Source organism: Labrus bergylta, chromosome 2, assembly GCF_963930695.1.
Source record: "Labrus bergylta chromosome 2, fLabBer1.1, whole genome shotgun sequence".
NCBI classification, from domain to species: domain Eukaryota; kingdom Metazoa; phylum Chordata; class Actinopteri; order Labriformes; family Labridae; genus Labrus; species Labrus bergylta.
The window spans coordinates 9,993,055-10,015,806 of NC_089196.1; the positions used below are offsets into that span (position 1 = coordinate 9,993,055).

Consider the following 22,752-nt stretch of genomic DNA (forward strand, 5'->3'; position numbering starts at 1 on the left):
GTGGGCAGCCCTGGGGTCTACCTGCAAAATGGGAACAGGATGCTGAGAATCTACAGAGTTCAGCCGGAACATGCAGGAAGATTTTCCTGCATAGCTCAAAACTCAGCTGGAGAGGCCCGGAGAGAATATCACATAGTGGTGCAAGGTGAGCTATCAGCAGCTTTCACACTGGTATTAAGTATAGATAATGAATGACTAGAGTAAGAAGACAGATTATTATGTTAAGCAGAGAGTAAAAACTGTAATTCCTTTTGCCACAAGGGGATTTAAGATTTTTCTGTGAAAGCCCTCTAGAACTGTAACTGATTAATTACATTTCTATCCATATGACGTAGCAAACCCTAAAGGTTGACATTCAATGCTGATGACCTTAAACTGAGGCCCCTCTGTAATCGGAAAAATGTAGTCATCCCCTGTTCCTTCCTCAAAACCGTGATCTTTAAATGATCTCATTCAGCTTTGAGCTTGATCTCTTGATAAATACATCTGCTGTGCGTGTTCTCTATCCCAGCTCCACCAGTGATCTCAGGAACATCCCGCCTGCAGGAGGTGACTGTGGCACTGGGCCAGGAGGTGAACTTTCAATGTAGAGTTAGTGGAAAACCAGCACCCAGAGTGGAGTGGAGCCGTGATGGAGAGTAAGCATCTCTAACTGTATATCAATATGACATTTAGTGAAGATCAGAGAACCTGAAGTATCTATCGTTTATTCTTCCTCTCTTCAGGGTACTGTCCCGTGATGGAGACCCCCATGTGGAGTTTCTGGAACACGGCCAGGTTTTAAAGGTGAAGTCTGTGAGACTGAGGGACCAGGGGCTTTACCAGTGTCTGGCCAGTAACAACGCAGGAACTCAGATGCGCCAGTTCAGACTCACAGTGCAAGGTCTTATCTTAATCAAAGAATAAACTTGTTCATGTGTTTAATTCACAAAATTATTGGACAGAAAAAACACAAATACAAATATTTTTAGAGGTTCTCCTGCACAAAACAGGTCAATTCCCTTTGGCTCCATTCATGCTTTGCTATGGGCCAGTTACGATCTTGCAGGTGGTTGAACATTTGTGTATTTTCTCTTTCTCTCTCCAGCTCCCCCTACTATCAAGGGCCCCAGTGAGACTTCGGAAGTGTCAGTGGTGCTAGGTTTCCCCACAGTCCTGGCCTGTGATGTTGAGGGCTCACCCACACCCAGTATTACCTGGTTAAAGGATAACCAGCCAATCGTGTCCAGTGTCCAGCTTACATACACCCGTGGTGGACAGGCACTGAGACTGGGCTCAGCACAGGGAGATAGCACTGGTCTGTACACCTGCAAGGCGACCAATCCAGCCGGCACCGCCATTAAACAATATTCTCTAAGTGTTTTGGGTAAGAGACATCTACATTACCTGCTTATTAGAATGTCTGAGACTGAACTTTAAATGATGCTTAAAAATGTCTCTTATCAGTCCCGCCACGGATTGAGGGTGACTCCTCAGCAAGTGGAGGTCATGAAAAGAAAGTGCGGATCAATGGGAGTTTGACTCTCTCCTGCCTGACTAAAGGATTCCCTGAGCCCAAAGTTCAATGGTTCAAAGATGGACAGGTTGGTGTGCCATCCTAACATGCTTTTCATCTTTAGGAACCATAAACACTTATTTTTTATGATAAAACAAGCTCTTACCTCTATCAGCCTCAACTGGAAACCAGTTCTGCAGTTAGGTGGATATTACATGTATCAAGGGCTTAGAAGAAACATCAAGTGAATAACACCTAACATCATGTTAAATGACACTTCTTTCCTTGCGTGTTCTTTCCTTGACCTCCATGTGCAGCTTTATATATCATCTGATATATTTTTGTTGTCTTAGTTACTTTCTGGAAACATCCATGCTGGCATACGGGAGAGCGGCCAGCTCCTTGAGATAGAAAATGCCATGATGTCCCATGAAGGGCAGTACACCTGTGTGGTTACCAACTCTGCAGGAGAGGACAAGAGAGACTTTCATGTCACCATTCAGGGTGTGTTCAGTAAAATATTTGTATTATAATGTAAACATTAGAAAACTTATTTTCACATATCATTGGTCAACTTTTATTTTCCGGGTGTTTTTGTAGATTGGATATGGTTCATATGAGACAAAGGTTTTTATCATTTTATCTTGTCTTTGCAGTTCCTCCAGTCTTTCACCGGGTGACTAACAGAGAAGCAGCCTGGGGTCTGGGACATGAGGATGATGAAGATGACATGGTGGAAAAGCGGGAGGTGGTCCTAGGCCATCCAATCAGCCTCTCCTGTGAGAGTAATGCCATCCCCCCACCTAAGCTTAGCTGGTACAAGGACGGGCAAAAACTCACCTCTGCTGATGGAGTGGTACTACATCCAGGTCAGAGGCAACCTTTTTTTGTGTGGTCTGCGTTGTTATGTATGACTGGGCCTTCATATTCATGTAAAAATGGGTGTGACTTTTCAGGGGGCCAGGTGCTACAAATTGTCAGAGTGCAGAGAGAAGATGCTGGAAGGTATACATGTCAAGCGGTTAATGAGGCTGGAGAGGACCGCATGCACTTTGAACTGGAGATCCTAGGTAAGAAAGAGCATGTACTTTGTAAATTGTATGATCGGATATGATACAAAAACATTTCTAATGAGGAAGTCTTTTGTGTTTACCACCCAAGTCCCTCCTGTGATAACGAGAGCATCAGAAGAGTTTATGGAGGAAATGGGTGCAGTGGTGAACAGTACTGTGGTCCTCCACTGTGATGCCAGTGGACACCCTGCTCCAGTTGTCTCCTGGCAGAGGGATGGGCAGCCGGTGCACTCAGACTCTCAGCACCACATCAGCCAGGATGGGACTCAACTCCAGGTAAGACTTTTAGACAAATATCAATGTGTAAATTGATCCCGCTGACATATTTTATTAAGGAAATGTTCCACAATTCTACCTCTTAGCTCCTCAGTGTCCAGGTTTCAGACATGGCAGGGTATCTGTGTGTCGCAGAGAACAAGGTTGGAACAGTTGAGAAACATTTCAGTCTAACAGTTCAAGGTAAGAATAGTGCACAAGTGTGTATTTCAAAGGGCTTTAGCACCACTCCACCATTGTACTGTATACTCAAATTCAATGTAATTTGAAGGACCAATACGTCTTGTACTATGATGTCATTACATTTTCTTTAATAGTGACATGTATACCCTCAACTATTGCTTTCTCTTTCAGTTCCTCCAAAAGTAATTGGTATTAAAGAGGAGGAGGTCAGTGTGGTCGAGAGGCACATGGTGTCTTTACTGTGCGATGTCCAAGCGTACCCTCCTCCTGAGATCACTTGGACCAAAGACGGGCAGGTCCTTGGATTTAGCACCGGTGTCCACATTCTGCCAGGTCAGACCAACTGTAATGCATAAATCATTCTTATATCAGGTCATGTCCTTCGTTTGAATCAATTAATGGCACAGATATGATATTTTGTCTTATTTTCTTTATATATATTACAGGCGGCCAGATGCTACAGTTGCCCCGGGCTAGATTGGAAGATGCAGGGCAATATGTGTGCACAGCCACCAACCCTGCAGGCCAGGACCAGAAGAGTATTATTCTCAGTGTTTATGGTGAGCAAACCCATGGTGACCCATCTGCACAGTTCAGCTCCATATACAGATGATCAAATCTTAAAAACATTGTCTGGTCTAAGAAGAATGAAAAAAAAAATCTTGTTTACTGCAAGCCAGCTGTGACCGAGCAGAGTCCTCGGGTGAATCATATCATTTCTGAGTGAGATCATGCCCTCTCTTTATGTGCAAACCATCAGTCCTGCCCACCCTGAAGCCCCGTCCAGATGCTGAGTCAGACTTGGTCACCCCACAAGTTGGCTCCTCAGTCACGCTGAGATGCAAAGCCCACGGTGTTCCTGAACCTGAGGTCACATGGTACAAGAATGGGCTGCAACTGGCTGCTGGGAATGGGCTGAAGATGGATCGTCACCAGCTGGAGATTGTAGGAGTTCAGGTCAGGAAAATATGTTTCACGTCACAAGTGTTTGAAGCTGCAAACATACAAAAAATCATTTTAAGGATGAAAAGCAGCTTTTGAAAGGATTCAACGGACTAAAACAACTTTTTCAGTGTCTTAACTATACTACATATTTTACTATATTTAACTGTCAGGCTTTCATATCATACAACTCACAGACTGAGAAGGATTGGGAAGACCAGAGAAACTGCATGCATAATGAGATTCCGACTGTCCCATCTTTGACCTGGCTGTATATGAACGATTTACCTGATTAAGAAACACATGCAACAGCTAGCAAAGCATGAAGAGGCCTTCTATGCCTCTGCTCTATATGCCCCCTCCCTCACCACAATGACCCTCTGTTATGGTTCCTAGTTGGCAGATGGTGGCACCTACACCTGCAAAGTATCCAATGTTGCTGGGCAGGTGGACAGGACATTTCGACTGACAGTTCATGGTGAGAACATGTCTGATATGTACTCAAAGTTACACTGGTCTTCAAAGAGTGTTCAGCTTTTTTTAAAATTACAATACATATATTTTTTGACAGTTCCACCTGTCCTGGACGGGCCCCTACGGGAGGCCCTGAACTACACGCTTGGCTCCCATGTGGCTCTGCTGTGTGAGGCCTCAGGGGTTCCTGTGCCGAGCATCACCTGGCTCAAAGATGGAACCCCTATTGGTAAGAAGAAGGCTGTGTTGAGTTAAAACTATTTTGTGTTCGTCTCATGTGTTAGCATGTGTAAGTGACTGTGTGTGCTGTCCAGAGAGCAGTCTGCAGTGGCAGTGGTCGGTTCGAGGGAACAGGCTAGAGCTGGGTCCTCTTACTCTGTCTCACGCTGGATTATACACCTGTGTGGCCAAAAACAGCGAGGGGGAAACACAGAGAGACTACTCACTCACAGTGCAGGGTAAAGAGAAACTAAAATCTGTGCAAAATGAGAACCTGTTATCCTAGATAATGATACACATTTATAATTGAAAGCATTGACTTACAGCTGTATGTAACTGTAATCTTTGTCCAACTCAGTATCACCTACCATCCTGGACTCTGACCACCCATCTGATGTGAGTGCACCGGTTGGCGAGGAGCTGACCCTGGAGTGCAGAGCAACAGGAATTCCCACACCACGCCTCAGCTGGCTTAAAGACGGAGTGGCTTTAGAGGGATCAGACACCCGGCACATCGCGTAAGTCATTCACATTCCTAATTTCTACCAGGACTTTAAACAAAAAATTATTAAATAGCAATATTGATGATACTTTTTATATACATTCTGCTCATTTGAAGTAGCAGCACAAGAGCAGTCCCACACCATTCCCTTATGGTTTGACAAAAAAAAAAGTATTATAAAGGATAATGTGCAGGACATAGGGCTGTATAGTCAGAAAACTAGAATAATTTAAAGTCCTTTAGTGATTTCATTGTGTGGGGAAAAAGAGCAGCTGTTTTACAGCTGTTGAGCAGCTTATATGGTCAGTGCAACTGCATCAGACAGAGAAGGCTGAGGAAGTGTAAGTATGAGTGTGTGTCTACACTGTGAGAAAACCGTGGGATGATAATAGTGATCATGATGGGAAAGTAGAACGGCGGTTCAGAGGTGGGATGGACAAATTATAGATGCCAGTTTAAGTAGATAACATAATGAGGTGTTGTGTGAAAACATGTGTATTTTTAACCCTGCAGTGTGACCCCTGATGGCAGCACGCTAACATTACTGAGGCTGAGTCCTGAGGATTCTGGGACATACACCTGTTTGGCTACCAGCCCGGCAGGACAGGAGAGCAAAATCTACACTCTTTTTGCACTTGGTCAGTTTGTTTGTGTACATTTGTGTATCTGTGTTCGTGTTACTGTTTCTAAGTAATTTGTTTAATTTGATTGGGTTTGATGCAGTCCCACCATCCATCTCTGGTGAGACCACCGTCCCAAGAGAGGTGCAGGTCACACAGGACACTGCTGTGACTCTAGAGTGTCAGGCAGCAGGAAGCCCTCCACCTCAGATCAGCTGGCTGAAGAACGGACGTCCAGTGCTTCTCTCTCCGCGTACACGCCTCCAGTCTGGTGACTCTGTGCTGAGGTCTGTTTGGATAGATAGAGCTCAACAAAAACATACCCGTCGTTAATTCTATAAAGATTACACATGTTTATGTGATGTAATGCTACATTTTCTCTTTCTTTCTCAAAAAGGATTTCCCCTGTGCAGCTGTCTGACGCTGGTGTTTACACATGCGTGGCACGCAGTCGAGCTGGTCTCGCTGAGCTCAGCTATGATGTCCAGGTCCAAGGTACAATCAGAACTTAGCCCTCACTGACCTCCCATTATTTAACATGTGGTTTTTAAAAACTGAGACTTTTATACATGTTTGTTTTTGGTCTGCAGTGCCCCCTGGTGTGGATCATGTTGAACCAGTTGAGCCGGTTACAGTGGTCCAGGGATCCTTGGTGACATTAACCTGTGAGGCACGTGGTGTTCCGCCTCCCACACTGACATGGTTAAAGGACGGCCAGCCGCTGTCCCTTCACCGCAACCTGCTATTGGACGGACAAGAGACCAGACTGCAGCTGCCTGACGTAGCGCCTTTGGACGCAGGTCTCTACAGCTGTGTGGCGAGTAACCAGGCTGGAAGCAGCACAAAGAGCTTTAACCTCACTGTGCTCGGTAATCCCAAAATAATCTTTATTTATTTGTATTTTTAATTTAAGCCATGTTTCAAACAACGGAGACCAAATATTCTTCTTTCTAATCCAGAGCCTCCAAAGATTTCCAGCTCCACCTCTCCAGAGGAGCTGACTATAGCAGTAAACAGTCCACTCGAACTGGAGTGCTTCGCTGTGGGAGTCCCACAGCCCACATTGAGCTGGCTCAAAGATGGTCGCCCCTTAGTAGGCACTGACATTGTTCAGCAAGATGGACAGTTTGTCCGGATTAGCAAAGTTCAGGTGAGTTCACTTCTAATGCAATCTATTCAATTATTTTAGTTCTTTTTTTAACATCATAGATAAAAATGTGATTAAAATAAAATGCAAAAAGCAGGAGCTGTCGTCTGTATGACAAACAAAATTGGAATGGTGAAAGAACTGAAAGACAAAAGTTTTAACAGTAACAGTAAAAGTCCAGGCAAATACAGCTTTGTCATGCAAGAACCACTCAAACTGATTCATGTAATCCCTTTAAGGTGGAAGATGCAGGTCTGTACACCTGCTTGGCCAGCAGCCTAGCTGGAGAGGATGGACAAAACCATTGGGTCCGAGTCCAAGGTGACACTAGCTGTTCTCTTGCATATTGTTCAACTTAATGGAAATATGAAATTCTCCCCCCCCCCCCACTCTGCATTTTCTTTATCTCTTTCCTGCACCTGAGACATCTTAAATAAAGCCCTGAGAACTTACAGAATCACTCTTTGCTCGACAGTAAAAACAGGCTTACATGTTAAGAGTTCTGAATTTTCTGGCTACGGTCGGATAAATAATTTATACTGAATGCACTGAATATGACACACTGTACACAGTACTGTTAAATTATATTTTTGATGTGTTTGATGGCACAGACAGCTTTATCTTATGATATAATGTGCAGCATCCACCTTCACTATTGTTGTATTTATTTGTTCATGCCAGACTAAAATCATGCTTCCATAAATCTAATTATACAAAGTACTGTTGGTACCTGTTCAACTGCTGGGGTTAATAATAAATGCTCCAATAAAATAAGTAATTTATGTAATGATCCCCTTTTTGTATTATGATGACATACTAAGCTTAGATGAGTCATAAAAGTCATGAGTCATGAGACATTTTTGGCAAGAAATGCTATTCATGTTTTTCTAAGCGTGTAGTCTTTAAGTGCAAACATCTGATTTTGCATTTGGCTGCTGAGCTAACCTCTGAGGTTATCTGTTCCACATTGCCACATGGCATTACCTACCAGTTCTTTTCTTTTCTTTTTAAAGCTGTATGAATCCTCAATAACCTTGATCTGTGTGTTTAATTGTGCACCGTCTCTAGAAACTTAATGTAACTTCTAAATTCTTGTGTTTCAGTCCCACCAACCCTCCTTGGCTCTGGTGATGTGAGGACATTTACAGTACCAGTTAACGGACATCTGACCTTAGAGTGCCTGGCTGATAGTAACCCTGCTCCCAATATAGAGTGGTACAAGGACGATGCCAAACTGCAGGTACATAGCTGAGGGGACAAAAAAGGTGTTTAACTGAAAGCCCCTCCCCGTCTCACACTCTCTGTCTCTTCCCCCTTCTGTTCTCTCAGCTGGGTGGTCGTATCCAACGGTTGGCAGAGGGTCAGTACCTGGAGATACAGGAAGTCAGGCCAGAGGACAGTGGCCACTACAGCTGTGTGGTGACCAACCTGGCAGGAAGCACCAGCCTGTTCTTCACTGTGGAGATTTTATGTAAGTTGGCATTTCAATAATGATCTGAATTAAATACATTTAAATAGATCACCATATTAAAGTCACTTCCTGGATATGTTCATTTTTGCATCTAGTACCACCAGTATTAAAGGACGGCAGTAACGTGGTGACTGCACACGCCGGCCAGGATGCAGTTCTTCCTTGTGAGGTTGAAGGTGACCTTTCTGCTACTGTCATGTGGAGGAAAGATGGCTTCCCTGTAACTCAGGATAACAAAAAGTGGGTCCAAAGTTTTGTTTGTTTAAATGAAACACCTATTCAGGTTGCCTTTGTTACTTTACTTTTCTACATGTGATGCCATTAGCTGCACAGCTGCTCTCTTTGATGTGTCTGTCCATTCATCTTTTATTTGTGAATCTGTTCAGATACACTTTCTTATCAGAGGGCTCGTTGCGTGTACATGGGGTGCAGCTGAGTGATGCAGGTCGTTACTACTGCACTGTGTCTAACCAGGCCGGCTCAGATCACAGAGGAATGGATCTACGTGTGTATGGTGAGTTCATGACACTTGCTGTTCCTTTTCTGTTATATTATTATATATCTGGCTGATTGGAGTTTTATAAATTGTTGTTTGAATTACAAGTAGCTCTCTCTGTTGGTTCTAGTAATGACTGTAGTGCAGTTTTCAAGCTTAAATACCTGTAATATCTCACAGTGTTCAAATACATCAATGTGGTCAACATGTTTGAACCCATTCTGTCTCCTACCAGTGAGTCCTTCAATCAGTCCAGGTCCATTCAATGTGACAGCAACCACAGGGATCAGAGCTGTGCTGAGCTGTGAGACTACAGGAATTCCCACACCAACAGTGTCCTGGAAGAGGAATGGCACTCCACTTGATATCAACCAGCAGCCTGGGGCATACAGGTAAAGACAAAGTAATGTTTGGATTGTTATGAAGACGTCGCTAGCACACAGCTATAAAAGATTAATAGCCGATTGTACTTTTCGGTGTAGGTTACTGTCCTCCGGGTCCATGGTTCTTTTGTCACCGTCCAATGAAGATGAAGGTTACTTTGAGTGCACTGCTGTCAATGATGTCGGGGAGGAGCGCAGGGTCATCGAGGTCAAGCTGCAAGGTATTGATTTTAATATTTTGAACAATAAGACTGTTAGTCAGAAAATCTTTTTGAGATGATTGAAGAATTTTCTTTTTGCGCCTTTAGTCCCTCCGTCGATAGAAGATGATGTCACAACAGTCACAGCTGTGAAAATGTCTCCTGTGGTTTTACCGTGCCACGTACAAGGACGACCTCAGCCCACTGTCTCCTGGACCAAGGGAGGAGCCAAACTGGGCAACAGGGGAGGAACTTACCGTGTCCTTCCCACTGGTAAGACAACATGTCTGAGGAACTTTACTATGTTTACGAAGTCAAAGAGACCCAGAAACACTAGTCTGTTGTAATGCTAAAGCTGCAAATGAAGGAATAATTGATGTGTCATTAAACTGCATCGTTATGCTTATTTTCAATGCAGGAGTGTTGGAGATAACTGCTGCTCTGCCAAGTCATGCTGGCAGGTACACATGCTCAGCCCGCAACCCAGCTGGAGTGGCTCACAAACATATCTCTTTAACAGTGCAAGGTAGGCTGAGTCCGTTCTTAGTGTTCCCCATAGATAGTGAGGGGTGGGGGGGCAGGTCAGATGTTGAGAGGGCTGTGTGTGTTTAGTTTGTGTTTGTTTGAACACACAGGGTTAAGATTTATACAAACATACTGTAAATAAGAATTTCTTCTCTTAGAGCCCCCAGAGATCGGGCCAATGGCAGAGGAAGTACAAGTGGTGTTGCATCATGGGATTGTTCTTCCCTGTGAGGTCCAAGGTTTCCCAAGGCCATCCATCACCTGGCAAAGAGAGGGGGTTCCCATAGCAACAGGTAATAAAGCACTTTTCTGGGGAAACAAAATACAAAATGTATAAACAGTTGGTTACTGTATGGTAGATGCTTTCATTGGTGCCAACTTGACCTTTTGTTTTCTGTCACAATTATGGAAAAACACATCCTGAAGCATATATGTGACTTAACTATTGATTCATTAGGTCACAGGCTGGCCGTGCTCTCAAATGGAGCTCTGAAGTTTTCTCGCGTCACTCTTGGTGATGCGGGGACCTACCAGTGTCTGGCAAAGAATGACGCTGGTGTTGCTGTTGGCAAGACGAAGCTTGTCCTTCAAGGTAATGTGGACTCACAGCTAGCAAAAAAAACAAACTTGTGCTGTAATTATTTCTCAGTTAAGTCAAATTGTGTCACGTGCAACTGGTTTCTTCTAATTCTTGAAAAAATGGTTCTATGAATTTACAAATAGAATTATACTTAAACATGTCGTTGTTTCTCTAGTTCCGCCCGTGCTTAGTGTGCCTCGTGTGGAGTACACTGCAGTGTTGGGTCAGCCAGTCAGTCTGGAGTGTGTGGCTGATGGGCAGCCCCAACCTGAAGTCTCCTGGCAAAAAGAGAGGAGGCCTTTGGTTGACGGGTCTCGTATACGTATGTTTGCCAATGGAACCTTGGTTATTACTTCAACCCAGCGCAGTGACACAGGACTGTACACATGTACAGCTAAAAACCTTGCAGGCAGAGCCAGCCATGACATGAGGCTAGTTATTCAAGGTGAGTTAAGAGTGCCATGTCATGTTATGTTATGCTCTACAAAGTAAGTTATTTAATATTTCTATTGAAACAAAAAAAAACATTGTTGCTTTTCAGTCCCACCGATGATTCCTCCTTCGCAGACTGAGCTGTCAGTCATTCAAGGATTCCAGGCGCTGCTGCCCTGCGCTGCTCAGGGTTCACCTGATCCCAGGGTGTCATGGGAAAAGGATGGTGTGACTGTGCCCAACCTGCCAGGCAAATTCACTGTCCTGCGATCAGGAGAACTCATTATTGAGAGGGCTGAGGTAAGCCTTAAGACTTTATTTATTGCATTATTAACTGTATGTCTGTCTAATTCTGGTGATATGACTCGATGCTGTGTTTGCTCTCCTCACGCAGGTCGGGGATGCTGGTGTGTTTACATGCGTGGCAACCAATTCAGCAGGCTCTGTGAGACAAGACATCCACCTGTCCATCAACATGAGACCTGCCTTTAAGGAGCTGCCAGGTGATGTTACCCTCAACAGGGGGCAGAATCTAGCCCTGTCCTGTCATGCTCAGGGAACCCCCTCTCCTATCATCACCTGGACCATCAACAACAGTCCTTACCCAGGTAATCAGTGCCATCGTATTCTAGCTTCTGTTGATCACAATCTACCTGTTTTTTGTTAATATGGTATAATTCATTTAAATTGAAACATACTATGCACTGTTTGGTGAAAAACGTTCCAGGTGCTACTGTAGATGAGGCAGGCAGGAGCTCTGTGATCGTTGATAATGTGACGACGAGTGATGCAGGGACCTACGTGTGCATAGCAGAAAACAGCGTTGGCTCCATCCGAGCACTCTCATTTGTCCGTATCAGAGGTGAGTTATTTCTCAATCAAGAGTGAATGTCAGGGCTTTTCATTTAACTTCCTGCAGGTATTTATATCAATTTGATTAACATGTATATTTTTGCTCTGTGTCTCAAGAGCCCCCAGTGTTGAAGGGTGAAGCTCATATGTCTCAGACGGTTGTTGTTGGCAACTCTGCTGTGCTGGACTGTCCTGTCCATGGAGACCCCAGTCCTGTCCTCCGCTGGCTCCGGGATGGAAGAGCACTGCTCCGCTCCCTCCGAATGCAAGCACTTCACAATGGATCCTTGGTCATTTACAGCGTCACTGTAAATACATCTCTGTTTGTTTATCTTTATCTTACTACATTTCAGAGCAGTGACTCTCTCTCCAGACAAGTTTGGCCAAACCAAGTCACTCTCATTTGAGTGATTAAACCCCCTTAAATAAACTACTTACATCACTAATGTTTAATGTCTTGGAAAACATGGCAGTATTCAACGTATCCAGTCTTCCCCTGCAGTACCCTTGTGTGGAGGAACAGTGAGTGACTGTCCTGCAGCGTTCAGTGCCCACTAAATCAGATTCACTTCAGTCACAGAAGCTAACAGCATTAGCAGCAGAGGGAGGAGATGAACAGAGAGCTGGATGTTCCCAGACTCCTCTCCTTTCTCCTCAGGCTGTAACCTTGTTAGGTCTCTAACTGCCGCTGTAATTGCACAGCCTGCAGTTGAGACTTTCTCACAGACGGATGACTGTCCCTCCCACAGAGCAGTCCAATGTGAATTTTCCTCTCTGCACCCAGAATATCTATTACTAGAAATAATTCAATAAATACAATTCTTGACAGCCCTTCAGAAACAGAAAAGTGTTGTTCCTCCCACAATGTCACTTTTCTTTGATCAAAAAACTGCATGTGATCTAAGGAAGTTGTGTCCTGGAGGTTGTGACCGTGTCAGAAGAAAGTTGTTTCCCAGAATGCCAATGATGTTTAACTCTCCTCCTTTACCTGTTTGATCTACAGGCTGCAGATGAAGGGGAGTACCAGTGTGTGGCTGAGAGTGAAGCTGGAACAGCTGAGAGGACTGTTACTCTCAAGGTTCAGAGTGAGTTTTGTCATTACAATAGCACACATTTCTACAGGACAAAAAACTTAATGGAAATGTAAAGCACGACGAATAATACTCTTTTTCATCCTATACTGTCTCCCTTTACTTCCCTAATCTTTTGGGATATTTGTTGAGTAATAAGTCCAAAGCAACACTTTCTATAATCTCCTACATTAGTTATCTAGACTCAGTTCTTTCCTGTCTTCTCTCTTTAAAAAAGTCAATGGAGGCTACTCAAACTGGGAGGAATGGGGACCATGCAGTAGCACCTGTGGACAAGGCTTCCAGGAACGAATCAGATTATGCAACAACCCAGGACCAGCCAATGGCGGCCGATCATGCAGCGGTCCCAGTATTGACTCAAGGAAATGTCAAGCTGGTCTCTGTCCAGGTACAACTCAAATTCTTTCCGCCCCAAAAAAAGCAGCAGATCTATGAAATGTCACTGCTTCAGTGTTTTATTCTGGTGGATGTATTCAGGTTCAGTGTGCTTTGTCACTCTGATGGCATAGACATCCCAAAAAAAATTCTGTTTTAGGTTTGGATAATACAGATTTGTAGTTTGCCAGTGGATGTATACATTTAAATTCTGCTATACGAAAATACTGTAAATTATATAAATGTATCTGAACTCGCTATTTTTTAATCTATTTGGTGATAAAAGGAGAGACTCCTCGCAGGACCAGAGGCAGCCTGATCGGCATGGTGAATGAGAGAGAGTTTGGTGTGTCTTACCTGGAGGCCAACATTACAGACAATGAGGTGGAGGAGAGCAGCACTCTGCATGCACGTCTGGACAACATTCCTCCCAGTGTGGGTGAGTGATCACACATTAGATTCCCACCCGGGTTTTTATCTTCATATTGCAGCATGTGGAATGGAGGGTACAGGGGGCGGATGAGGCTCAGTTGGTAGAGTCAGTCGTCTCTCAAACGAAGGGTTGGGGGTTAGATCTCCAGCTCCATGCAGCGACATGTCCTTGGCAAGACACTTAACCCTGAATTTCTCCCGCCACTTCGTCGGTGGCGTATGAATGTATTTGAATGGGAATAATTACTTCTGATGGCCACTTTACATGATTAAAGTGAATCTGATTAAGATGTAGATCACTGTTCCTCCACTCAAGGGTCCTACCATCAGTGTGTGAATGTGTAGGTGTGACATGTGGTGTAAAAGCACTTTGAGTAGTCAGAAGACTACAAAAGGGCTATGTAAGCTCAATTCAACTCCATTTACCATATCTAAAGAAGAAAGCCTCTCAGTATTTCAATGCTTGTTGACAACATACTTTGGTCAGTTACAAGAGGGTGAAAATAAATTGTTCAAAACATTGAGAGAACCAGGTTGGAGTTTCTGGATCATATTTGTAAAAGAGATAAATGAGCATTGTTATGTTTACCACTGTGTGGTAGCAACTTGTCAACTTTATTATCTTTAACTCAAGATGAGACCATAAACTACAATACTAATATCATTCTGTATTGAGATAGGACATTTATTGAATAGGAAAATGTTTACTGAGGTAACAAATCACATTCCATTCTAGAAGAGTTCCTTTTGCCTCCCCCTGCTGACCATTTCAGATAATTCATGTTTAAAGCACTCCACATTGACCAAACTTCCACTTTTTCATTTTGTAGTGTTGGCTAAAAAAAATGAATAATTAAAGACAACCATTGTGAAATAAATTCATTCAATGTAACAAAACTGACTTCAAATTAAGCAATCAGTCATGTTGACAGAAAAACATGTTTTAAGTGATAATCCTCAATTATTTTGATGTTTACCAAATCATTGAACATATGGCTATGGATTTATGGAGTTTTGTTTGGTTTCCTTTTTACATTTGTAAAGAAAATATAACTTCATTTCTGTGGTTCTGTAAGACAACCAGAGCTAATGCTGCTCTGTTTCAGGTCCTTTGTTGAGGGTGCTGGTGTCTGTGTTCGCTCCCATCTACTGGACCACTGTGCTGCAGAACGGAGAAGCCAGAAACGGCTTCTCCTTTACACAGGGCCAGTTCAGACAAGAGTCTCAGCTGGAGTTTGAGACTGGTACGTTTGCTTTAGATCTTTTTTATTTCTTTATTTTCTACTCTCAATCAATTTAAAGTGAAGAGAGATTGGTCAGTAACGGTCCACATCTGTTACATGATCAAACTGTAGCAAATAAAAATATATAGTCTGTGTAGATAACACTTGAGCTTTATGCCTGCTTTTTTACAAGTTTTATACGGTTGAAAACGATACAGATACAAGCTTAAAATACAACATCAGCTGGTCACGAAGAAACACTTATTAAGTATACATTTTATTTGGTAGTTTACACAACAACCAGCAGATGGCACCATTCACTGTTGAGGTTCATGAGTTTACAGATAAAGACTTCTGTGCAGTATCCTGATGCTCCATTGTGCTTCTACATTAAATGTTTTCTTCTCTCTTTACAGGGGAGATACTTCGTTTGACTCATGTTGCCAGGGGTGTGGATTCTGAGGGAGTTTTACTAATTGATATCGTAATAAATGGATTTGTGCCTCCTTCTTTGACGTCATCTCATCTGAGCCTTCAGGTGCGTTTATATGCTGCTCATGTAACATGTAATCGAAGACCTGGAACATATCTCACAAGATATTCTGTTGATACACTGAAGTTCCCCTTCCCTTCTGACCTGATTTCTCCTGCGTCTCTCAGGAGTTTGATGAGTCCTACGTGCAGACAGGCCAAGGGCAGCTGTACTCGTGGTCCTCACAGATCCACCAGAGAGGAGGAAAGCCCATGGTGCTACGATGCAATCACACCATTATTTACGAGGGCCAGGAGGAGCGCCAGGGCCCTCTGCTGCAGCTGCTCAAGGTCTCTGGGATGAACAGTGTCTACAACATGTTTACCCTCAGTGTTGATTTCCATATCACCACTAGCCTTCTTGTACCAGGTCTGTGGAATAAAACACAATGATTTAAAACTTCACTATCAGTACATGACGTGGAACACTAAAACTGAATGTCGAAACAGTCATAAAGTGAACTTTACTGTTTGCAGATGGTTATGATGAAACATGCCCTAAAGGTTTCGATCTTGATACGGCCTCCTACTGTGCTGGTATGCTGCTTTCATTTTCCATGCCTCAATTATCTTTAACATTTAACTTAGCAACATTTGTTACTACAACAGTTTCATCATTTTAATTAAATGTGTCCATATTAGATGAAGATGAATGTGCACTCCAGTCTCCTTGCTCCCACTCATGTAACAACATCATGGGAGGATTTTCCTGCGCCTGTCCCTCTGGCTTCACAATCTCTACAGATACAAACACATGCTCGGGTGAGAAAAACAGTAAAGAACAGAAAACATCTGTCTCAGGATTTGGCATTAAACTTGATTTCATTTCATTTGTTGCAGATATTGATGAGTGTTCCCAGAGTTCAAACATGTGCCATTACAACCAGCAGTGTGTCAACACAGTAGGTGCATATCGCTGCCAGGCCAAGTGTGGAGCAGGATTCAAACCAAGCATCACAGGAACCGGCTGTGAAGGCAAGTCATTGTTCATCAATTGTTAAGAGTTTCTGGGCACCGTTGAGGCTTTTAAAAAGCAACTTAAGACACATTTGTTTAGACTTGCTTTTGATTAATATGTCTTGTCTATTGTTGAGGTTTTTGTTTTCTCTGTTTGTTTCTCCTCCTTTTGTAAAGCACTTTGACTCTGTTCTTGAAAGGTGCTATACAAATAAAAGTTATTATTATTAATATTATTAAGTTACAATAACTACAAAAAGCTTTCTTAGTATGTCCTGTTCTTCCAGCAATAATAAAAACAAACATAAACATCTCGTCTCTTTCCACCCAGTATTTAAAAAAGTACATTGTAGATGAATAAAGACAGATGTGTCATATATTTTACAGATGTGGATGAGTGCCAAGAGTCTGCTCTCTCCCCCTGCCAGCATCAGTGTCTCAACACTCTGGGCTCCTTCCGCTGTATCTGCCACCCTGGATACCAACTGTCAGGACATCGCTGCATCGGTCAGTACCTTAACTTGTTATGACAGCGTTGAGTCTTAAGAGCTCGGAAAAGCCAAGAAAAAAGGCTTTTTGTAAATGACTTAAAAATGCAAGTGAGATTGATGGTGTTAATATACGTTGTACAAAAGGGTTTACTGTAGTGCTTTTAATAACCAGATTACTTGCATAGAATCTCAGTTTAAATTACACTTTTTTCAGACATCAATGAGTGCATGAGGAATGTTTGCCCGGCTCACAAGGAGTGTCAAAACACAGAGGGAGGATACCAGTGTCTCGACAGCTGCCCAGCTGGCATGACCAAAGCAGAGAGTGGAGCGTGTGTAGGTAAGTGGCTCTTAACCTTTTTCTTATTTTATTTTTTATCTTTCTCTCTTGAGAAGGCAATAAATATAGCATGTGATTAAACACAAAATTCTACTTATATTATTCACACAAGATAAAGTATTTTATGCATCATAGATTTGAAAGCAACCACCAAGGAACCCCCCAATGATTTTCCTCCAATATTTAACCTGGTACAGTTGGTAAAAAAAACAAAAAAAAACGGCCTTGTTTGTATTAGTATAATCCGTTAAATGCAAACAGGACTTCTGGAAGCTTCACTGGACCTCTTCAGTGCATTTAGTGTTACATAACACCAGCTGAGCTTTCCCAGGACTGTGCAGGGGCACAAAACAGCAAGAACTTAAAAAATAGAGATCAAGTTTTCGTTTTCAAAGATTATCACTTCTTCTCTGCTTTCACAATGTAATAACTTAAAGCCTGTCATATCTGTAGTGTTTTCTGCAAGATTTGCTGACTAACATTTGTTCACCACATACTTTCAGATATTGATGAGTGCCAGGATGGGAGTCACATGTGTCGCTACACTCAGGTCTGTCAGAACACAATCGGAGGTTACGGTTGTGTTTGTCCGAGAGGCTACAGGTCCCAGGGTGTAGGCCTGCCATGTCTTGGTATGTCCAATTTAAAAAAAATTTAAATCCCTAATGACTCCCTCACATGTGATTTTAACTAAGCCTTTTTCTACCTTTCAGATGTTGATGAGTGCATTCAGACACCAAACCCCTGTGCCTTCCAGTGTCGCAACGTTCCTGGCAGCTTCAGGTGCCTGTGTCCTCCTGGTACGGTGCTGCTCGGAGACGGGCGCTCCTGTGCCGGGCTGGAGAGAGCTACGACCTTCAGTAATGGTACCAGAGTCAGGGCGAGACTCAGACCACAGTTGGTGTCTTCTCTGGGCAGGCCAATCCTTTCCCGTTCTCAGGGAGTATCCCGCATTACCAGACAGAGCTGTCCTGCAGGGTACACCAACCGAGACGGCACATGTGTCGGTGAGTGTGAACAAAGACATGGCCACAAAAGATACCTGATACCTGAACAGGTGTATTGGGCGATGCTGAATACCAATTCCATTCTAGCAGGGTACACAATAAAAATCTTACTATTTAACAGATTAGGCCCATGCTTTGCTTTGTATGGTAATCTTATGGCTAACTAAGGATTTAATTTCTTGTTGACTCTACACAGCGCTAACATTGTATGCTACCAATACACTGTTGTTGCTTCTGTTGGTCTAAGACCATTCTAGTAGCAGCTGGAAGCAGCAAGAGTAGCAGCTTTATATCTATGGCAAAGGAAAAATAGATTATGTAGCTTACAATGATTGGTATCAGATCGATGCATAGTCTGTTACTACCAAAAGTGCTTTGAACGTTTTATCTGGTATTGGTATTAGCTCTAACCGTTCAAAAGACACATTTAAAAAATAATTCCTTGTCATTTTGTTTTGTCAACCAGTGAATAGTCACAAAAGGCTTTTCTCTATAATTCCCCTCTACAGATGTAGATGAGTGTTTGCTCAGGAAGCCATGTCAGCACAAGTGCCACAACACCATTGGCAGTTTCCAGTGTCTGTGTCCTCCAGGTTACCAGCTCTTACCCAACGGCAAGAGCTGTAAAGGTAAGAGTTTTAATTAATTGTAGCTTCATGACCTTCCTCATTCTTTTATTATAACATATAAACTCATATCCTCTGTCTTTAGATATCGATGAATGTGTAGAACAAGGCATCAGATGTGGACACAACCAGATGTGTTTTAATACTCGAGGAGGTTACCAGTGCCTGGACACACCCTGCCCTGCATCCTATCAAAGTGGAAGAAGCCCTGGGTAAATGCAGAACTAAAAACAATATTAAGAGCAATATTACTAAGAAGATAGGAGTTCATGTTGATGAGTCCTTAACACATTTCTTCTTTCCTGTTAACCTTAAAGAACCTGCTTCAGACCATGCTCTCTGGACTGTGCAGCAGGAGGCTCTACTCTGATCCTTCAGTACAAGCTGCTCACTCTCCCATCCGGCATTCCCTCCAATCACAACGTGGTACGACTGTCAGCTTTCTCAGAGTCAGGTGTTCTGCAGGACCATACGTCCTTTACCATACTCGAGCAAGAATCAGAGAAGGGAATGATGGGCCGCGTGTTTGGCATCAGAGATGAAGCAGGCAGGGGGATCATCTTCACACTGCGGGCTCTGAACAGACCAGGACTTGTGCGGCTGAAAGTGCAGGCGACCACCATCTCATCGCAGGGCCGCATTACCTACCAGAGCATCTTCATCATCTACATCTCCATATCAACGTACCCATACTGAGACTTTTTTCCGCAATTGCTTTAAAGATGACTCTGCCTCTTAGAAGGCACAACCCAGAAACTCTGTGCCTCGAACACATTAGGCCCAGACATGACGCCAAATGTACAAGAAGAGGCGGATATCATTCTGGAGTGGATGTAATGAGGACGTGTTCCCCGTCTGTGACTGAAATTTTGTTGTGGGAAAATATATTTTTCTAAAAGAAGAACACTAGGTTCTGTTGTATTAATACTACATATCAAATGATGCATCACAGGTGACTGGTTCCACAGAACTGGATTTTAAGTAAATGGCTCCATCTTGCTTTCATGGTTGCAGAAGCCATATGTCACCATAGAGGACATCTGAACATGCTGAACGATCCAAACATTTAATTAATGCATTCACCATGTGCCTTATGATGCGTCGTCCTAATCAAAAATTGAAAATGCAGAATCTAAAAAAAAAAGTAATCTCATTCAAGTGTTGACTTTTTTTTTCTATCTCCTGCTATTTATGTTTTTTATGTTAGTTTAAAATATTTGCCAATTTTTCCATTGTTTAATTTAAGTTTGCATCCCGCACTTACAAATAGAAGTCATTCAAGAGCTTTAAATCATGTTTTTTCCCATTATTTTAATTTATTTAAGTCATTTGAACTGGTTTATACAACCTCCTGAAGGTTTGAGGTAATACGTATCGACTTGCATTGTAATGACAATCCTTAATGGCACATTGAAACAGTGGCTTGTAAGTAGTGACAGTGCTTGATCCATCTTATGTGTTTTTGTACTCTTTTGTAACATTTTTATTATGAGAGAAAGTTTAAAGGTGCTATTCTGAATGTAGTCAAGTATTCTTAGTTGATACCGTTAACTTCCCAGTGCCAGCGTTGGAGTGTTTTTTTTTTTACAAGAAAAAAAACGGCAGTTATTTTACATTTAATAAACGTACATTTTGACTGCATTTATTTTCAGCATTAAGTTGAGGCATTGCCTTAAAATGTTTGTCTGTGCTGAATTGACAACGTAACATTTTTAGTTTTCTTATTCCAATCTTTGGTGTTCACGCCTTCATACAGTATTTACAAATCTGGGAAGGGAAGCTATCTGAATACCAAACAATGCACACAACTACAGTTTACATGTTCACTCATTTGACATTCAACCATTTCCCTGTTGTTGTAGATGAGTGAGTCATATTTGTAAAGAATAAAATGGCCAACACTTTTGCTTCTGTTTGTTATTACCATGCCTATGTCTCAGTCACTCTTATATATATAGTTATATCTTGTTTGAAAATTTAGAATAAAATCCTACAAACAAACATTATTGCTGAAAACATTAATGATTAAACAAAAAAACAAACGCTCAGCCTGTCATGGAAAGCTGTTTGGCATCAACACTGATAATGCCTCTTTAACTCTGAGAACAGATGACAATCTGGTTTAAAGATTATTTCTGCAGTGGCTCTCTTTGACTCAAACCTTCAGTGAACCTCAAATAATCCTCGTAACTCTGATTAGTGTGACAACAAAACAAGTTTACTATCTGATTTAGTTCTAACATACATCTTTTGTATCTAAAGAATACTATAAGCAGTCTGGCAGTCCTTTGATTGACTTCACACATGGTGGCTGTATTGCTAAAGATTTCGGGGAGTACAGGGTTGGCTGAGGGGCAACTTGACCAAATGATGGCGCTTCCAAACAGTCCCAGAAACACGTCTTCCATTGACATCAGCGGTCAAGATGGCTCTATATCTATTTCCAATCTATACATTTGAGTCCAAAGCAGTGTGAAGTCAATCGATTGGACGAGTGGTTCTGGGCAAAACATGGGGCCTGCTGCGCAACAGGCTAAGAACTGCAGGGGTTTACAGAGCATGCAGCAACGTTTTCAGGAGTCTTTTTTGAACTGTACCCTTCATCTTTGACTTGTTAAAGAGAGAAGATGAATGAACTGGAACTGTAGTTTTTAAGGAAACTTAGACACTCCATTAACACCTATAGTTTGAATGTACTCATATGTATTATAGCCAAAAGCAGCTTCCCATGTGGGAGAGTAAGAGGTAAAGAGGTAGCAGGATGTAGGGGACTTACTCCACTTTACCAGGTTTAAATTTTCATTAAGAGATTAAGTTTGATCATATAATTTGCCTTCCATCAGCAGTCTTTGACGTTGATACTCACAGTCATGAAGTTGTGTTCACTTTTGAAACATTCTGTAGGAGAGATATGGCGGTAAGTCCGGGACCCTTTCCAAATTGTCACAGTTCAGTAGGCAGTTCATACTTTTCAGTAGGGAGTTTCAGTATACTGAACTTTAGTGGTCATTCAGTAAGCATTTTTTGGGTCCACCTCAGTATACTGAACATTTCAGTATGCATACTAACTTCTGGGTTTCATGCAGTATGGATCAGATGCGTGCTTTCAGGAACTGAATTGTATTTTACCACCCACAATGCTGTGCGAAATTATATGTAAATCGTCACTTCACGTCCGCCTCCAAATCAAAACAAACGAGCGGGGATTAATAGAATCAATTTTTAATCTAGAGTTAAAGTCCCGACTGAAATCACTATTTTAATTAACAACAGAAAATATAACAAATGTCTGCATTATTATAAAACCTTTCTCCCTCTATTTAAATAATGATTTCACTATTTAAATGTGCCTTTATTTGTTTATTTTACTTTATATTCTGTATATTACTGTCTTTCATTTGTCCTTTCCTTTATGTACTGTATGTTATTTAGTTATTTAATCTGTCTTTGACTTGATTTACATTGTGATATTGTTTTTTGTTTACCTGACTGTATATGCCCATTACTCTTCTTGAATAAAGCTAAACAAAAAAACACAATAAAAAACGGGTGGATGCGGCCGGTTCAGGTAACGTAAATGACGTCACTTCCATACTGAATGAATCAGAAGAAGTAGGAACAAATATCTGCCTACTGTGCGCGCCTACTGAACAGTAGGTACTAACAGTATACAGCACGGATAGTAGGTACTGCATACTGCCTACTGACAGATTGAGTAGGTACTTGGCAATTCGGATACAGCCCGGGTAATACCTCTGCTGCTCAGTAGATGGAGCATGGTAAAGGTTGTTTCTGAAATGTGGATGTTG

The 22,752-nt window shown here is 42.3% G+C and overlaps 1 protein-coding gene across 1 annotated transcript in view; it reads left to right on the plus strand.

The window, feature by feature from the left end:
• The window catches only part of hmcn2 (hemicentin 2), a 43,580-nt gene extending 22,731 nt beyond the window's left edge, over nucleotides 1-20,849 (plus strand). The window contains exons 28-81 of the mRNA XM_029277172.2: nucleotides 1-145; nucleotides 512-638; nucleotides 726-883; nucleotides 1,088-1,366; nucleotides 1,447-1,583; nucleotides 1,849-1,999; nucleotides 2,152-2,364; nucleotides 2,452-2,565; nucleotides 2,657-2,844; nucleotides 2,931-3,027; nucleotides 3,199-3,360; nucleotides 3,474-3,587; nucleotides 3,788-3,984; nucleotides 4,366-4,447; nucleotides 4,541-4,672; nucleotides 4,758-4,901; nucleotides 5,021-5,180; nucleotides 5,678-5,802; nucleotides 5,888-6,071; nucleotides 6,182-6,279; nucleotides 6,375-6,653; nucleotides 6,744-6,934; nucleotides 7,171-7,252; nucleotides 8,035-8,171; nucleotides 8,261-8,402; nucleotides 8,498-8,642; nucleotides 8,789-8,916; nucleotides 9,134-9,290; nucleotides 9,381-9,502; nucleotides 9,590-9,754; nucleotides 9,900-10,007; nucleotides 10,165-10,299; nucleotides 10,464-10,598; nucleotides 10,762-11,031; nucleotides 11,128-11,318; nucleotides 11,413-11,626; nucleotides 11,746-11,880; nucleotides 11,988-12,178; nucleotides 12,874-12,955; nucleotides 13,179-13,349; nucleotides 13,623-13,775; nucleotides 14,875-15,012; nucleotides 15,408-15,529; nucleotides 15,652-15,892; nucleotides 16,000-16,059; nucleotides 16,165-16,284; nucleotides 16,363-16,497; nucleotides 16,867-16,986; nucleotides 17,185-17,310; nucleotides 17,814-17,942; nucleotides 18,024-18,317; nucleotides 18,827-18,946; nucleotides 19,029-19,155; nucleotides 19,261-20,849. Of these exons, the coding sequence (XP_029133005.2) occupies nucleotides 1-145; nucleotides 512-638; nucleotides 726-883; nucleotides 1,088-1,366; nucleotides 1,447-1,583; nucleotides 1,849-1,999; nucleotides 2,152-2,364; nucleotides 2,452-2,565; nucleotides 2,657-2,844; nucleotides 2,931-3,027; nucleotides 3,199-3,360; nucleotides 3,474-3,587; nucleotides 3,788-3,984; nucleotides 4,366-4,447; nucleotides 4,541-4,672; nucleotides 4,758-4,901; nucleotides 5,021-5,180; nucleotides 5,678-5,802; nucleotides 5,888-6,071; nucleotides 6,182-6,279; nucleotides 6,375-6,653; nucleotides 6,744-6,934; nucleotides 7,171-7,252; nucleotides 8,035-8,171; nucleotides 8,261-8,402; nucleotides 8,498-8,642; nucleotides 8,789-8,916; nucleotides 9,134-9,290; nucleotides 9,381-9,502; nucleotides 9,590-9,754; nucleotides 9,900-10,007; nucleotides 10,165-10,299; nucleotides 10,464-10,598; nucleotides 10,762-11,031; nucleotides 11,128-11,318; nucleotides 11,413-11,626; nucleotides 11,746-11,880; nucleotides 11,988-12,178; nucleotides 12,874-12,955; nucleotides 13,179-13,349; nucleotides 13,623-13,775; nucleotides 14,875-15,012; nucleotides 15,408-15,529; nucleotides 15,652-15,892; nucleotides 16,000-16,059; nucleotides 16,165-16,284; nucleotides 16,363-16,497; nucleotides 16,867-16,986; nucleotides 17,185-17,310; nucleotides 17,814-17,942; nucleotides 18,024-18,317; nucleotides 18,827-18,946; nucleotides 19,029-19,155; nucleotides 19,261-19,639 (8,451 nt within the window). The 3' untranslated portion in view covers nucleotides 19,640-20,849. The remainder of the gene's footprint in view (nucleotides 146-511; nucleotides 639-725; nucleotides 884-1,087; nucleotides 1,367-1,446; nucleotides 1,584-1,848; nucleotides 2,000-2,151; nucleotides 2,365-2,451; nucleotides 2,566-2,656; nucleotides 2,845-2,930; nucleotides 3,028-3,198; nucleotides 3,361-3,473; nucleotides 3,588-3,787; nucleotides 3,985-4,365; nucleotides 4,448-4,540; nucleotides 4,673-4,757; nucleotides 4,902-5,020; nucleotides 5,181-5,677; nucleotides 5,803-5,887; nucleotides 6,072-6,181; nucleotides 6,280-6,374; nucleotides 6,654-6,743; nucleotides 6,935-7,170; nucleotides 7,253-8,034; nucleotides 8,172-8,260; nucleotides 8,403-8,497; nucleotides 8,643-8,788; nucleotides 8,917-9,133; nucleotides 9,291-9,380; nucleotides 9,503-9,589; nucleotides 9,755-9,899; nucleotides 10,008-10,164; nucleotides 10,300-10,463; nucleotides 10,599-10,761; nucleotides 11,032-11,127; nucleotides 11,319-11,412; nucleotides 11,627-11,745; nucleotides 11,881-11,987; nucleotides 12,179-12,873; nucleotides 12,956-13,178; nucleotides 13,350-13,622; nucleotides 13,776-14,874; nucleotides 15,013-15,407; nucleotides 15,530-15,651; nucleotides 15,893-15,999; nucleotides 16,060-16,164; nucleotides 16,285-16,362; nucleotides 16,498-16,866; nucleotides 16,987-17,184; nucleotides 17,311-17,813; nucleotides 17,943-18,023; nucleotides 18,318-18,826; nucleotides 18,947-19,028; nucleotides 19,156-19,260) is intronic.
• Nucleotides 20,850-22,752: the final 1,903 nt, after the last annotated feature.